The sequence below is a fragment of the Schistocerca serialis genome, chromosome 1 (genome assembly GCF_023864345.2).
Source record: "Schistocerca serialis cubense isolate TAMUIC-IGC-003099 chromosome 1, iqSchSeri2.2, whole genome shotgun sequence".
In the NCBI taxonomy this organism is placed as follows: Eukaryota; Metazoa; Arthropoda; class Insecta; order Orthoptera; family Acrididae; genus Schistocerca; species Schistocerca serialis.
The window spans coordinates 1,277,972,701-1,277,990,356 of NC_064638.1; the positions used below are offsets into that span (position 1 = coordinate 1,277,972,701).

The 17,656-nt window shown below is 42.8% G+C and overlaps 1 protein-coding gene across 1 annotated transcript in view; it reads left to right on the forward strand.

The window, feature by feature from the left end:
* Positions 1-17,656, forward strand: part of LOC126456882 (kelch-like protein 10) — a 138,656-nt gene that overhangs the window by 58,801 nt on the left and 62,199 nt on the right. The window contains exons 3-4 of the mRNA XM_050092709.1: positions 184-395; positions 15,347-15,495. Coding sequence (XP_049948666.1) covers positions 184-395; positions 15,347-15,495 — 361 coding nt within the window. The remainder of the gene's footprint in view (positions 1-183; positions 396-15,346; positions 15,496-17,656) is intronic.

Consider the following 17,656-nt stretch of genomic DNA (forward strand, 5'->3'; position numbering starts at 1 on the left):
CTAAACTAAATGTGGTACCTCAAAAGCTAGTAATGGATCTGTCCTTTTACAAGTGTTTAATTACCAAGCTTCAATCAGCTGTGTGGGTGTAGTCACCTTTTTTTATTTCTATTAATAGTTGTGAACATAATGGCATCAAGCTGACTTCATTGACTTTTAATGTTAATGTCCCACGATTTACAGGACAGATCGATGGTATTCCTCAAATTTTGTTGATCCCTTGGCGCGAGCATATCACGGAATATGTGTCCTGAAAAAGCTAATATATCTCATTGGTGGTCATGATGGAAGAGAATATTTCAATTCAGTCAAATGTTATGATCCTGAGAAACATGAGTGGAGTGATCGAGCATGCATGTATCATGCTCGAAGTTACGTCAGTGTCTGCATTGCAGGTCAGAGCAAAGAACTGGACTGCAGTAGTAATTAAAGTAGCTTTAAGAGCAGTTATGTTAAGGTACTTATGCTTCAGTTTCCTGAAAGAGGTTCACAGCACAGCTTCTATTGTCAGTGCAATTTTATTGAGAGTGGCAGTCTATTTAAAAGTGATTAATTCACTTGAATAACAATTTTCATTTGTAAAAAGACTGAACCTGGTAAAGGGAGGACATAAGTGCTCTGTACAAGTCTGATATCATCAGGATGTCACACCTCTTTGACAGTCTCACACTACTGAAAACCCAAGAAATTTCTGTTAAATTAGATGCCTTTTTTGTGTGAGGAGAAGGGCTCCACATGAGCATTCCAAAACATTAGAACCCAGGATAGTCAGATAGGATATGGTAGATGGCACATCTTTTAAAATCTCAAGGAAACAGAATGCTTGGCCAGTGTTTACCTTCAAGAGGCAAAATTCTAATTATGCCAATAGGCCTGAATAGAATTTGCAATTGACATGTACAAAAAGCCACTAACGGGCAATATACGGTACAGGACTTCATAATGCAACATACAGTTGAATTTACAGCATGTTGTTACAAAAATAATATATATTACAATCACCTCAGAATAGTACATCATATAGACAGAAGAGTTAGGCCTAGAATTAAGAATAGCTACATTTTAATATCAGTATTCATTCAGTGAGTACAAACATTTGAGAGTTAAGAATGATTTTAATTCCCTTTTGAATACTTTACCTCTGTGGCATCTCATAGCACTTGGCAGTTTGTTATACCATATCTGGCCGTTAATCCAAGGACTATGGTCTGTTGTCTTTAGTTTGGATCTGTTTCTGAAGAAGCAATCTTTTTGGCTTGTGTTATGGGTGTGAACATCAGAGCACTTAGTTTCATTATTTTTAGGTCTACAAAGAATATTATTAAATTGTACAGATACAAGGAGTATACCGTTAGATATTTATGTTGTACAAACATTTCCCTACATGAATCTCTGTATCCTAGTTGATGCATGGTCCTGATTGCTCTTTTCTGCAGTGTTAGGATTCTGTTCATGTGTCTATCAGCAGCACATCCCCATACCTCTATTCCATAATTAATATATGCAAATATTGTCCCATAATAAGCAGCTTTAATGCAGAGACTAATTTTGATAGTTTGCTAATTAAGTGCAGTGAACTGCTGATTTTATTGCATACAGAATTGATATGGTCTACCCATCTAAGATTTTCATCTAGGTATAGCCCCAAAAATTAACATTTGTCAGTGTCTACTTCTTTGATGCTACTTATATTATCAATACAGGTTTGGTATGAATTACCAAGTTTAAATGGTAATAGCTGGGATTTGCTAATATTGACTTTTAGACCTTGATCATGGAAGTAAGTAGTTATTTGACTTAAGCCATCAGTTGCAGCCAATATCAAGTCATTAGTTTGTTTGCAAAAGAACAAAAGTGAGGTATCATCTGCATAACTTACTAATTGGGAGTACAGAGGTGCATCTAAATCATTAATGTAAACCAGGAAAGTGTTTAGAGGATATGTGACACAGGTAGGTCATGCTGGTTGCATTCAGCAGTGGCCCACTTTTTTTGCAGTCAAATTTACATTGACGATACATTTGTCCTGTGGAGCCAAGTTGAGGAACAGGTCAGTGATATCCTAAGACATCTACACAGTCACCATGCCAACATAAAATTTACTATAGAGGTAGAAAGGGACCCACAGCTATCCTTTCTAGAATGTAGTTTACTTAAAGGAGATATCAAGGTGGTAAGGTAATGACCACAGTTATCTCTTCTAATCATCAATACTTTTATTACATGACAAACGTACGGATCGAAGACTAGGCGGGAACTGAGGTCCCAGAAGTATACAAAAGATCAACTCGAAGACATAATACACATATGATGTTTTGGCCTATCAATCCGTGGATCGACGCCACATAGCCCCCCCCCCCCCCCCCCCCCGCTGTAGTATGGAGTACGTACCCGAAGGGGGGGGGGGTGGCGAGAGTTTAAGTGGGTTACAATGAGTTCCTCTGCATCTAACAGCACGGGCCGTGTGGGAGGAGAGCATGGAGCAAATCCTGAAATGCTGATGCTGAAGTCTTGAAGCGACTTCGGGGGTCGTAGTCGTCGGCCGGTGTGGGAGCGCTGGTATGGAAGGGTGTCGTCGGCAGGGAACCTAATGATCACGTTTCCACTTGGTCTAACTTAAGCATGTAGGTTGCCACACGCAGCACTTCAAGAGATTTTTAAACGCTTCACTACACATTGTGACACACCAACTACACACGAATCGTCACATGCAAGCAGCACTACTGCGGTACCATCACTAAACACAACAGATAAACCACAAATTTCATTAGGATGAACCTATGTAGAGAGCTCGTAAGTGGCACCTGCTAACGGAGAGGTATTCTGAGCTGGTGGGGTGGGGAAACCGTAGCACGGTGAGGGCGGTGTGCTGCGAGTAGAGGGGTGAGTGTCAGACTGTGAGGACTGAGTGGGCATGGAAGGAACCTGTGGGCTGTACCGGTTAGAAGAGTGGCGCGGTGTGTTGTCACACGAAGATGGAACTGTTATATTAGAGCCCTGGGAGCTGGGGCCTCTGCTATGGGAGCCAGGAGGCGGAAAACCCCAGAATGAGTGTGGGCTCGTTGATGGGGCCTGTGTAGGCGTGAGTTTACTCGAATCATGAGCAGAGGAAGAAGACCAAGAGTGGCCAGAGAGCATGGTCTCTTCAACGGTGGGTGAGGTAGGGGAAAACTCGATGCAAGCTGGTTTAACCCTGTTGAGGGAGACAGTAGTTACTGAGCCCTTAATTACGATGTCCATTGTGTTACTGGTTTGTTTGACAATTCTGTACGGGCCTGTGTAAGAGGGCTGTAATGGGGCTTTTACAGTGTCATCACGAAGGAACACAAATTCGCAAGTGTCGAGCGGCTTGGGAACATATGTGTGCGGCGGAGTGTGGCTGGAAGGAGGTGGGGGTTGAAACTTGTTACAGTGTAACCTCACCCGTTCTACCAAGGGCGGCAGTTCAGACGGTTTGGCGACCGGAGTAGGAGCAACAAGTTCACCTGGCAGTGTAAGGGACTGGCCGTAGACGAACTTGGCCACTGAGCCTTTAAGGTCTTCTTTGAAAGTGGTCCGCAAACCGAGTAAGACGAATGGCAGGGCTTCCATCCAAAGGAGGCTGTGGCAACATAGGGCCGTCTTAAGCGTCCTATGTCAACGTTCCATGAGGCCATTGCTTTGGGGGTGGTATGCTGTTGAATGAACAGTTCAGAAAACAAGGCAGACTCAAATTGATGGCCTTCGTCGGTTGTCAAGTAAACAGGGCAGCCAAAGCATGAAATCGAAGTGTCTATGAAGGATCATGCCACTGATTCAGATGTAATATTGGGTAGCAGGGCAGCTTCCACCCAACGAGAGGTTCTGTCCATAATAGATAGCACGAATCTGTAACCCTCGGAGGGGGTGAGGGGGCCCACCAAGTCAATGTGAACGTGCTGGAAGCGACTGGGAGGAGCAGTCAAGCTGCCTAGTGGGGGTGATGTGTGCCGTGAAACTTTATTTTGTTGGCACAGAATGCAGGCACGTGCCCAGGCTGGGCAGTCACGACTCATGTCGCGCCAGATGAAGCGCTCTGAAATAAGTCTGGTAGAGGCTCTCACACCTGGATGAGCTAGGTTGTGTAATTCGTCAAACACTTGTCTCTGTAGAGGTTTGGGTAGAAAGGGACACAGCATATCAGTTGATTCGTCACACCAAACCTTGTCTATGACACCGGGAAAGGTGGATCGCACAGGTTTGAGTGACGAGCTGTGATCAGAAATAAGGTCCATAGTGTCCATGTCGGCAGACTGCAGCTGAGGCTTAGAGAGGTCTATCAGAGTTGTGAGAGCGCCGACACGAGACAAAAAATCTGCGACCACATTATCTGCACCCCTGATGTATCGTATGTCAGAGGTAAATTGCAATATAAAGGCCAAATTACCAAAGCGTCTAGGTGGAGGATCAGTCGGGGGGTTCTTCACAGCAGCAACCAAAGGTTTATGGTCGGTTAAAATATAGAAGTCCCTACCCTCAACCTCAGCGCGAAAGTGTTTCACAGCCTCATAAACTGCCAAGAGCTCCCTATCAAAGGCTGAGTACTTTTTTTGAGCACTGTTGAGCTTCTTAGAAAAGAACTGCAAAGGAGAGGTAGTATCTCCGACGGTTTGGCTGAGGACAGCACCTACTGCGGTATCACTGGCATCCGCGGTAATAAAAAATGTAGCGTCCGGATGCGGGTGCGCAACAGTCACTGCGTTTGCTAGTAGGTGCTTCAGTTTGTCAAAAGCTTGTTCCATGGCAGGGGTCCAGGGGAGCGGGCGGATACCGGTCGTATTTTTGCCAGCAAGGGCATCTGTTAGGGGAGCTTGAACCTCGGCTGTGGCAGGCAAGTGCTTCCTATAATAGTTAACTGTTCCGATGAACCAGCCCAGCTCCTTAAACAAGTGAGGGCGTGGCAGATCCAAAACAGGTTTGATTTTACCCTCGGGAGGAGTGAGGCCCTTAGTTGACACGATGTAGCCTAAGAATCTTACCGAAGTCTGGTGCAACTGGAGTTTCTTATTATTCAGTTCAACACTGGCAGCGGTTAGAGTGTCTTTAACAATCTGCAAACGTTCCTTGTTCTTTTACAAAGTAGGACTGAAAATAAGAATGTCGCCCAAGTAAACAAAACAAAAATCCAGATGAAACAACACCTTGTTTATGAATCTCTGCCAAGTTTGTGCAGCATTGCAGACACCAAAGGGCATGAACTGGTACTGGAAAAGGCCGAAAGGTGTTGTAACAGCTGTCTTTTTAATATCCTCTGGTGCCATCGGAATGTGATGATAGGCCCTCTTACAGTCCACTACCGAGAAATATTTGGCGCCTGCAAGAGCATGTTTAAAATCTGCGACGTTAGGAACCGGGTATTTGTCTATGATAATATGAGCGTTCAACTTAGTATAGTCGCCAACCATATGCCAGGTGCCGTCACTTTTTGTGACGAAGTGTATAGGCGAGGCGCAGCATCTGGCAGATGGCTCAATGATGCTGGCTGTTAAGAGATCGTCTATTTGTTCGCGAGCCACTTTCATGAGTTCTGGCTTGAGACGGCGTGGTCGGCAAGAGATAGGCGGTCCATCTTGCAAGCAAAGTTTGTGGGCGGTGCCGCCTGTAACCACGGAAACGCGTGTCGCGGTACACGAGGTGATGGTCTGTGGTATGGTGTGCGCGGCGGTCGCTAGGCCGGGTTGTGGTGCGGACGGCGAAAGTTTGCATAAGTGCCAACTGTTGGGTGGCTGGGAGTGACAAACAAGTGAGCTACATGAAACAAGGTTGGTACACTGTTTATTAGTAACTGAAGGTGCCACTGTCGAGCTTGGTGGTGGTAGCGGGCATAAATGAACAGCTGATGGAAGTAAATCAAAGACATTAACCTACACCTGGGAAGTTAGCTGCCCAAGCGAGGAGGGGGATGAATGTGGGCTCGAATTAACACAGTTAGAGCTGGCGGGAGTGGAGGCACTGTACAGTTTACGTGGAACATGGTAACAAATTCATTCGGGCGCGCCGGCCGAAGTGGCCGTGCGGTTAAAGGCGCTGCAGTCTGGAACCGCAAGACCACTATGGTCGCAGGTTCGAATCCTGCCTCGGGCATGGATGTTTGTGATGTCCTTAGGTTAGTTAGGTTTAACTAGTTCTAAGTTCTAGGGGACTAATGACCTCAGCAGTTGAGTCCCATAGTGCTCAGAGCCAATTTTTCATTCGGGCGCGAGAACACTGTAGTGGCACCGACTAACCTTTTGTGTTGCCGGGGCGTCGTCTGCTGCATGCTGCTGCCGTGCCGAAGATAACTCGTTACTTAAGTCGTCGAGGCGACGGCATAGCTCAAGTTGTTCCAAGTGCAGGTGTGTAGACTTGACACGCTCCATGAGCCACTTATTGGTCTGTGACAAGAGCTCAGAGGAGGGTTTATTACACTTCCTAGCCAGGTGGACCTGTTTAGCAGTACTATTGACACTCGACAAAGCACATTGGATGTGTTCCTGTGTAGGGTGGTAGAACACTGTATTCTTGATGAGGTCAGGCCACAGTTTGTGGTGTCGTAGAAAGTCGATGCCCAAAATGGGATCGTCGATGTCAGCCAGCAGGTAGGACCACTTCAGGTTGCACTTAGGCAAGAGAGACACTGCATATGAAGTAGAACCTAAGCACGACAAACTAGATGAGTTTACAGTACGTAGGACAGTTTTGTGTAGTCAGATCTTTTCGGTAGCAAGACAAGGTGGAAGTAGGGAAACATCTGCGCCCCTGTCGATGAGAAAGTTTGTGACAGAGTTCAAGTCGAGGACGTAGACTCGCCCATTCGAAGCATTAGTGTCGGACACAGAATGGAGTGTGGGACGGTGCCTCTTGTTTACATCGCAGGAGGTGGCGCTGCTGCCTACCTGTGGTTGAAGTTTGGGTAGGAGCACGGCGGTTTACAATTGGATGCTTATTCCCCAAATTTTGCATGGAAGAAACAGTATTTATGGGCCGACATCTACTCCTGCGAGTGGTCAGACGGCGGTGGCCCAGAATCTTCTGCGGAGTCAGATGTGCTGTTGTTGTGCGGACGTGAAGGTGCCGGTAGTACGGCGAGCTTGGCGGACTTAGGTTTAGTGGGGCATCCACGTTGGGGCTCTGGTTGTGGTTGGAAACTGGCGTAGCTGCCAGACTGCTGGGCATGGCGTTCACGTAGTAGAGTGGAGTAAGCTCGGTCAGCGGTGCCCAAGTGTTCGCTATTTGGTCTATCTTCATAGGCAGAGATGGCCGTTTGGACAGACAGAGGCAGCTTTTCCATCCAAATCTCGGTGAGCGTGGCTTCTGGCATGTCGCATTCACCGACGAGAAGTCGAGGGCATCGCCACAGCTGGGACGGAGATATGTTGCCGAGGCATTCTTCGTAGACGAGCTGTCGAATGTTTTCTCTTCTTGTCTTGGAGACACGTTCCAGTACTGCCTGTTTAGCTGTAGCGTACTTCTTGTTCGGAGGAGGTGACTTAACCATGTCATAAATTAAGTCAACACGGTCGTGCAGTTAGTTCGTGAGGCATGTGAAACGGGCATTGTCATCAAGTGCACAGGCACTGAAAGTTTGCTTGACCAGGTTGAACCAGAATTCCGGAGGGGCAGGTTTGAATGCTGGAAGTTTCGGTAGATTCAACAAACTGGAGGTCGAAGAATGCGGACAGCTGCTCGCGGATGCAGGAGTAGGCAAGTCAAAGTTAACTCTACGTCGTGAGGGCAGTAGAGAGGAAGCAGACATGCCGGCTGTGTTCGTAGTAGATGGAGAGGAAGCGAAATCCGTTAGCAGGCAGCACGGCATGGAGCGAAGCGGGACCGGTTGTTGCGGCAGAATGTCAAAGTGGTCACAGCGGTTGCTCGACAGGTTATTATGCAATTGGTCCTCCACATCTGCAGCGAAATTGTCCATCACAGAGTCACTGGTGAGCTTGGTGGGACCTGACGCGCTCAAATTACTGCACTGATGAACACTCGGAGTAACAGGCTGGCGAATGTCATTCACACAGTGTGCAACAGGCGCGGAGTGATACACACGTGGAGCTTGCACAGTCAAAAAGGCGTCCTATTGTGGTACATTATGAAAACTATGCTCCCCACTATTTACAGTAATTGCATTAAAGTTTGGTATCAGTGGGTAGTGGTTTCTTGTACTGCTGTGCAGCGAAAACTAAAGCACTTCAGGGTTAACAAAGCTGGAGCCACGGATCGCTGGCATCATGTTCAAAACCACTGCAGCTGACGAGGTCCCTGGGTTCTCGACGCTACAGGACTGCGGAAATTCACGTCGGGCACTGACTACAGCTGGCGTGCTTGAATTTAGTTGCTGTTGCTGGTGAAAACTGGGTGGCAGCGACGTGTTGTAGAAGGCCATTGTGTAGCGGACAAAGGTCCACGCGGAACGCGGAAGCCAGCACAGTAGTCACTTTGTACTCAGTTTGACGGATTATTCAAACTTCGGGGTGACCACTAAAGGAGATATCAAGGTGGTAAGGTAATGACCATGGTTCTCTCTTCTAATCATCAATACTTTTACTACACGACAAATGTACAGGTCGAAGACTAGGCAGGAACTGAGGTCCCGGAAGTATACAAAAACAAAGATCAACTCAAAGACATAATACACATATGATGTTTTGACCTATCAATCCGTGGATCGACACCACATATTCATCACATAATATACAGCTACAGATCAAAGATTTTTGTATTGGAGACACGCCAAATTACTTTTAAAAAAATAAGATTATAATAATTAACATATTTAAGCAGGCATTTCTGAATTTTTAGACATGAACAATTAACAAGAACATGTATAACACATGGTCATTTTGCAACTTGCAATACAATTTATACGATATATTAACATTTTAGTATACAATAGACAGTCTTTATTCTTTTTTTTCTTTTCAAATTGCCAAACTGTCCTGCATGAATTCTTCAATTGAATAATAACATTTTTCCAATAGTGCATTAAATAACAATCTTTTTAGTGGGTCAAACTCCATATTTATCATATTTGTGTTAGTTAATTTATTGTAAATTCTTAATCTCATGTACAGTGGTGTTTGAGTGTAAAATTTTCAATTATGAGAGGGAAGATTGAAGCTGTATCTGTGACAGGTACTGTAATTGTGGTTGAAAGGAAAATTGACAAGTGAGTTTTGATTTTTCTATATGAATATAAAAATTTCGTAGATGTACAGAGAAGGAATGGTTAGTATTTTTAATTTTCAAAATAATGGGCAACATTATGTTCCTTTTTAGACTAAACACATGTTTCTTATGATTTTCTTTTGAAGAGTAAGTAATCTCGGGCTGTTCGTTGAGTTTCCCCAGAAATTTATTCCATAGCCTCAAAGTAGCTTTGGTAGACCAGCTTCCTGGTGTCCATAAGGGTGGAACCAGATGAGACATTCATTGCATAAGCTAGGCTGTTTAGTTTGTTTGCTAAGTAGTCTACATGTGTTGTTTCCATGGCTCTTGGGTGTCCAGCCAGATGCGATCGTTGAAGTCCCATGATATTTTGGCAAATAACCTTTCCACCACCATCAGCTGGTTTTGATGGAATGGTCAGTCTGCTCATTGTCGGTGTTATTTATGTCCATCAGTCAGGCCTCTATTCCCTGTGCCAATGGTCCGATTGCGGCCACCGACATTCCAATTGCGAGCACTGACACTTCAGTTGCAGCCGCCGACAAACCATTTGCGAGCACCAACCCAGGTCCATGCCATCCCTGGCATCACGCTGGGTGGTGGAAGATGCAGAATCCCTTGGAGTATCCCCGGTGGCCGTCGTGGCAGGATCTTGTGTCCACTTGAGGCGTGACTCCTTGATGGAGCTAAGTAATCATTTCCATGCCTTGCTGAGTTGAAAACCTCTGACTCAGTTTATGATATTGTCTGTTACGCAAATTTGAATGGCATCCTTGAAGATGCTGTCCCAGTAGAAGCTGGTGGGGGCCAGAATCTTGGTCTCTTCATATTTCGTGTTGTGACCAGTTTCCAAGCAATGTTCTACCAGTGCTGATTTGTTGGTCTGGCCTAGGTGCATGTGGTGTTGGTGTTCTTTGCAGCGGTCTTTGACTGTTCAAATTTTTTGACTGAGGTAGGATTTGCCTCAACCACATGGAATATTATATACGCCTGATTTCTTGAGGCCAAATCTGTCTTTCACTGTCCCCAGTAAGGCGCGTATCTTGGAGGGTGGTCGGAAGACCGTGTCAATTTTGTGTTGTTTTAGCAGTCTCCCAATTTTTGATGTCATGTTGCCTGCATTCAGTAGAAAGGCAACGCTGGTTCCTCATCTTTAGACTGTTCTTCATCTGGGTTTCTGCTGTGTTTACATCATCTGAGGGCTGCCTGGATCTGTCGATTACTGTACCCATTCTTGCAGAACACATTTTCTAAGTAAAGCTGTGGGTACCGGGCGTGAGTCGTGCTTCGGTAGCTCAGTTGGTAGAGCACTTGCCCGCGAAAGGCAAAGGTCCCGAGTTCGAGTCTCGGTCGGGCACACAGTTTTAATCTGCCAGGAAGTTTCATATCAGCGCACACTCCGCTGCAGAGTGAAAATCTCATTCTGGACATTTTCTAAGTGTTTGAGTTCTTTGTGCTGATTTTGTTCATCTGTTATTGAGTATGCCCTGTGAACCAGTGTGTTGAGCATCCTGTTGAGTTGTGCACAATGGTGGCAACTCGAGGCATGTAGGCTTGCGATACACGCTATGACCCAGTGTGCCATTTGATCTCCACTCTACAAGCACATCAAGAAAGGGTACTTTCTTCCACCACCTGGCATGATGCCAGGGATGGCATGGACCTGGGTTGGCACCCACAAACTGATTGTTGGTGGCCACAATCAAAGCATCGGCGCTCGCAATTGGAATGTCAACGGCTGCAATCGGACTGCCACCACAGGGAATTGAAGCCCAACTGATGGACATACATAACACCAACAATGTGCAGACAGACTATTCCATCAGAACCACCTGCTGACGGCAGAAAGGTTATTTGCTGAAATATCGTGGTACTTCAATGATTGCATCTGGCTGGACATCCAAGAGCCCTGAAAACATCACATACACCGGGGAACCCACCCATCACATATCAAGTCTACTTGTGCCTTCCAGTTTACATTTTTTTCAAGATTTGGACCTAGAAATTTTACATAACTTGCTTCAGTCATTTCCTGATCACCATGCACTATATTTATGGGAGATGCTGATGTTATTTTAGCACGGAACTGCACCGATTGTGTTTTTGTGACATTCTGCTGAAGCCATAATTCTAGATTTCCCATTATATTTTACACAGTACCATTAATTTGTTCTAAATTGTCATTTTCAATTAAAACCGAGGTGTCATCTGCGAATAAAATGCAGTGAACATCAATGTTTAAAGGTAAATCATTTATGTTCAACTTAAAAAGATAAGGCCCTAAAACTGAGCCCTGTGGGACCCCTGTACAAATCTTTTTCCAGTCCGAGAATGATTTTTTCCATTTGAATTTAGAATAACTCTGTTTTTTCTGACAAATAGGATTTGAACCACTCTAATGCCCTGTCAACAATCCCGTATCTGTCTAATTTGTCTAGAAGTAGTAAGTGACTGACTGAGTCAAAAGGTTTGGTCAAATCATAAAAAGTACCTGTGGCCTATTTACCCTTGTCTAAAGCAGAATTTATCTTTTCAGTGAATTCCCTGATAGCATTTATTGTATTTTTTTCCCTTTTGAAACCCAAATTTATTTTTAACTATAATATCGTTTTCTATAAGTAAGTTTTCAAGATGTTTTGCAACAATCCTTTCCATCACCTTAGCAAAAACTGGCAGCAGGGAAATGAGGCGGTAATTTCCCATGTCATCTGGTGAGCCTTTCTTGGACAATGATCTTATTTCAGCACATTTTAACACATCCAGGAAATATCCTTCCTCAAATGACTGATTAATAATTTTAGCCAATGGATGAGAAATGGTGGTTGCTAGTTATGAGGAACGGTGGGAACCTGTGACACAGCACGTATTAAAAACTGACGCACATGACGAGTAGCTGTGGAAACTGTAAAAGCATCACCCAATACAAGAAATGGAAATGATTAATATGCATGTAATGCACACAAGGCAAATAAGTAAGCCCCAGCACTACAGATGCAAGATGCAACACTTGAAAAGTGTTCTAAGGAGCAATGGGTACTCCACTAGTTGCGTAAGCAGTATCACAAAATCTAATGCTAGGGCAAAGCGAGACATCAGAAGGACAAATTTACATCCACATACATACCGTACTGTGCAAGTCCCCATGCAGTGCAGGGTGGGGTACCACATACCACCAGCAGTCATTTCCTTTCCCATTCCCAAATAGAGCAAGTAGAACGTGACTGACTGTGTGTCTCCAGTTAGTCCTAATTTCTCTGATCTGATCTTCATGGTCCATATGCAAAATGTACACTGATGGCCACATATGGCCTTTCTGCCATACATACCCAGCGTGACAGACAGCATAATCCATATACTGCCCAAAATTATTTACAAACCAACCAAGAAGGTAAACGACCATCTCAGATCACCAGTTGACAAAAGAGATCCATTTGCAATTCAAGCATATACCACATACCCTGTACATATGAAAAAGAGTGTGTGGGAATGACTAGTAGTCCATCAAACCATGAACTACCGTATTTACTTGAATCTGAGCCGCACTTTTTTTCCGGTTTTTGTAATCCAAAAAACCGCTTGCGGCTTAGAATCGAGTGCAAAGCATGCGGGAATTCTGAAAAATGTTGGTAGGTGCCGCCACAACGAACTTCTCCCGTCGAATATATGCAGCACTACACAAGCATGGTTTGTAGGCACAAAGATAAATACTGGCGCCAAAACCTCTGCGTCAGTAAATAAATTAAAAAAAAAAGGTGGAAGATGAGCTTTTTTTTTCTCCGCCCCGAGTTTCGACCACTGCATTTTCGTACATTATCCAACAAAGTAAATACAAACTCCGTGTTGTTCATCTTCGAATATAGCAGAATTTCAATGTACTAAGAAAATCCGACTGGCAAGACTGTTTGGGATGTTTGTCAATATGGCCAACTCTACGTTCTGAAATTTTTCCTACCTGTGACAAGAGATGGTTGCTAATAGGAACTTTTATGAATTGTGAATCACATGCAGTATTCTCTTCACCATAAGAATAATACGAATACAAACATTTTGCCATGTTTTCTTTCGTGTTTGCTGCTATCTCATTTAAATCCTGTGTGCCTAATAAACTACGAAACTAGAGTGAGACAACATCAAACGCGGAAGAATATATGTATCGTGTCATGTTTATATTCGTATTAAGTGATACAGTCAGAAATGAAGCACGGCAAATGACTTGATTTTCAAATCTAATTCTAATTTCTGTGCAGAATTTGATGTACTAAAGAAGCGGGTGCAAAGATTTTCAAACAGAGAAAAATTTTCGCCTAACTCTCTTTCAGAACATGTTCTATCATACGCAGTCTATTATTTGGTTCTTGTTGATCATTATCAAAGAAAGCAGCAGTGTAAGTAACAACAAATAGCAGTCTCTTGCCATTGTTTCACTAATGAGACGATTCCTCTCTCTTTTTTATATTGTTAGCGGCGGTAGCGCGCACAAAAGCAAGCCATGCCGCGAGCGGCGACAGTCTGTAAACACGCACTATCAGAATGCAACTAACAATGCATGACACAGTACAGTAATGCATTTTCAGCTTAGAGTGACGTAAACACCTATAACAAAGAAAACGGCACTTATCAGATCGAATCAAAATAAGCAATAGATTCAAACCAGACGAAGCACGTGAAAAAGGAAGGGTACCCGTATAAATATGGACGGAGCGCCTGACGCATAGCAATGGCTACCTGGTAAAGCTTAACTGCTAAGCTTACGACTCGAACCAAACTACTGTAGCTGTATCGTCATTCATTAAACCTAAATTGTGTCTCATATTACAATGGACCAACTTTGATTCGATTTGGAGGTACGGCCTAAAACTTTTCTCTCCCCTTGAATTTCGAGTCTCAAATTTCAGGTGCGGCTTAGATTCGGGAATTTTTTTTTCCTTTATTTCGAGTCTCATTTTTCAGGTGCGGCTTAGATTCGAGTGCGACTTAGATTCGAGTAAATACGGTAAGTGAGACTGGCCATATAATAAATTTTGCTGACATATAAGTTCTGCTGTGAAGAAGAGTTACTGTGCCTGCTTGTTCACGGAAGCCATAGAAATTCACAAGTATGGCATCTACTTCAACAAGAAAGATGAAAGCCTTGAGATAAATAGATCTTGGATTCCCATGCTGCATCAAGTGATGATCGCAGGTAGCAAGGGGAGAACCACAGAAGAAATGACCAAGGAAAGTATGTTGGAGTGACAGGTACATATAATCTCCAGCTGTGGGCTGTACTCCACTCTGCCACCATTAATGCAGGGTGAAACCTTGACAATGCTAGCCACTCACACTCATTAAATTTAAGAAAATTTGTGAAACAAATGTCAGCCGAAGAACTCGAGGCAGAAGCCAACAGGCAATATATAAAAGTATAACTGATTTGTCAACAAACAGATGCATTTAAGCAGTCTTTCTTCCAATGTTAGTATGTGATTGGAATGGAAAGAAACTGCAATATTTAGTACCATGCTAAATACCCTCTGCCATGGCTATATGCTATACAGTGGTTTGCATAGTATGTAGGTAGGTGATGTTATTACACAAGATTTCATCATGAAAAACTTCAAGCAATGTTGAATAAGTTAAGGCTTACATTAACTGAAAGAGACAACTGTTACAGAACTAGTTCTATACACTAACTAGACCCTGGTTTTTGGCCTGACGCAGTTGAGGGGATGGGGTCAGAGGTGGGTGTGGAGCAGAGGCTAGATGATATTAAGAGATTAGGAAGATTGCTGAACTGAATGTGTTTCAAGTACAGTTTTCATCCCTGTAGATCAAGGAAGCTGATATTAGGGGTGGAGGATATAAATGACATGGGTTATGAAGCCAGAACAGAAGTCAAGAAAGTTGTGCTGAGCAGCACATTTGTATTCTACGCAGGATTTTACATTACCATCCAGGTTAAATGTGTGTGTGTGTGTGTGTGTGTGTGTGTGTGTATCTGCATAAGTCGTTTTATGTGATTTATCGCTTTTGGCTTTAACAAAAATGGTATTACATAGAGTATGTATAAAAATATTACAAAAGAAACAGCAATGGACTACTGATAAGTAACAACTTTATATTATGTCCAAGATTAAGTTTTCAGATTTTATTCTATTGCAGTAGAACTTTACTTTGTTGTTAGTTTTCATGATATTTACAGGTGACAAAATATATGCTATAGGAGGAAATGATGGAAGAAATCGCCTTAACTCAGTGGAAAGGTATGACCCTTCTTTGAATCAGTGGACAATGCTCCACGATATGCAGTGTGCCAGATCTGATGCAGGTGCAGCCACTCTCAATGATAAGGTACTCTCTAGCATGTGTCATGAGTCTCAGTGCAATTCAGAAAGCATGAAAGGCTGATCTCTGTTAGAATGCCACACCTTCTGCCTGTACAGAAACAGAATGTAAATTGACTAAAATCTGATTAAAGATCAATTTCATTCATTAATTCATTCACCCATCAGATCCCATCAAGTATGAGAACCTTCAGGGATGTGGGTGATTCAATGTATCCATTAACATGAGATAAAGACATAACACAAACTTTATTCAGTATGAACAAGACACTGTCACTACACTTCTTACTGATTTGCACCCTTATTCCATCTACATGTATTTGAGTAAATTAATAAGAATGCTGCTGCTTGGAAAAAGCTACTGGCTTAATAATTTCATAATTATTTGATTACAGTGATATTTTTAAAGAAAATAATTTTACATCTATAAATGCTGAGTTCTGTTTATAGTACGTTATTACTGTTATACAATTTTGACACTGTGACTTCCCACATAGCTAACAACACTTTTCAATACAAATCTAGATACTCAGATTATTTGTAGAAAAAGCAGCGAATGAGATATGTTTTTAGTTCACTTTTGAAGGTAAGGATTCCCAACTTCTTGCTTTGTATTAGGCAGGAGCTTGGCGAATTTTTTTCCAACAAAGCACATACTCCATTCTGAACCCTGGACAAGAAAGCAAAATCTTCATGAAAATTACTTCTGTGTCTTGTGTTGTGACTGTGTATATCGCAATTTGGTTGAAACTTATTTCTATTATCAGCAAGAAAAACCATTAAGGAGTAAATGTATTGAGAAGTAGATATAAGGCTTCTGAGATGCTTAAAAAAGTCTTCAGTAAGCTGTATGGTTATCTGCTTTACACAATATCCTTAGCACTTACTTCTGCTGAACAAACACTTTATTTACTTTCAGTGCACTACCCAAGAAGATCGTTCCATAAGGCAGCAGGAAGTGAAAATATTCACAGTAAGGCAACATTCTTCTCTTTGGATCAAGACAACTGGAGATGCTTCTGAGGGCATAACATACTGAACTGAGTTTGATTAATTGACCCTCGTATTGAGTCCATTTGAACTTGTATCCAGCTAGACCCCAAGGAATTTTAAATACTGTGCTTCATTCCTTCAGTGTATGACCTCTGGCATTAAAAGCTAATTATTGTTCCTTTGAAAATGCATAACATGAATCTTTGTGATGTTAAGACTTAAACTGTTACCTGTGAATCATTTGTAGGCCTGTTCAGCTATTTACCTGAGACGCATCTGTTAGGGTTATGATTGGACCCTTGATTAGTACACCCTTTCATGTAACTGGAAGATCATTTATGTAGGTTAGAAAAAAAGAGTACATTCAGTACTAATCCCTGTCTCACTCCACATATTAGGTTCTCCCATTCTGAAATTATTCTCATGGATATAGTCTGTTAATGAGACTCTGCTTCCTGTAATGAAGCTAGATTCCATCTTGCAAGAGAGATGCCATTAATGCCAAAAAAATTAGTTTATCAACTAGAATTTTGTGATCCACACCATCAAAGTCTTTGGTAAGCTCACAGAATACACTTGCATGATAATTTTTCTTGTTTAGCTCTGTCAGTACTTCATTTGTGAGGTCTAGTATTGCTTTTTGTACTGAGAATCCTTTACAAAAGGCAAACTGAGATGTGGTTAACAAGTTCTGATCAGGTAAATGAACCAGTGTTCTATCATGTGTCATTTTTTCAGATACTTATGAAAAGACTAGAAGGATTGATTTGGTCTGAAGTTGGAGGTGGTTTGCATATCTCCAATTTGGTAGACAAGCATCATTGCAGCATATGTAAGGCTGTCACAAAATATGCCTCAAGTCATTGACTGACCACAAAAATAGCTTACAGGTAATCCTATCAAATCAGCACAAGATTTTAATATTCTGCTAGAAACCCTAGAAATACCATCATAGCCAGCAAAACTACTAATTTAGTGACCTGATTAATCCCTTAATCTCCTTGGGCATTGCGTTTCTGAAACTAATGTCTGTTTGCGCTGCTTGCATTGTCTCCACAAGTAAATGTAAAGTGTCTGTATTCCAATGTTTATTACTGGGTGCAATGTTTGCAGCCACTGTGAGGAAGGATTCATTGAATTTGGTGGCAAATGACTTGAAAGTTTTCACCATTTCT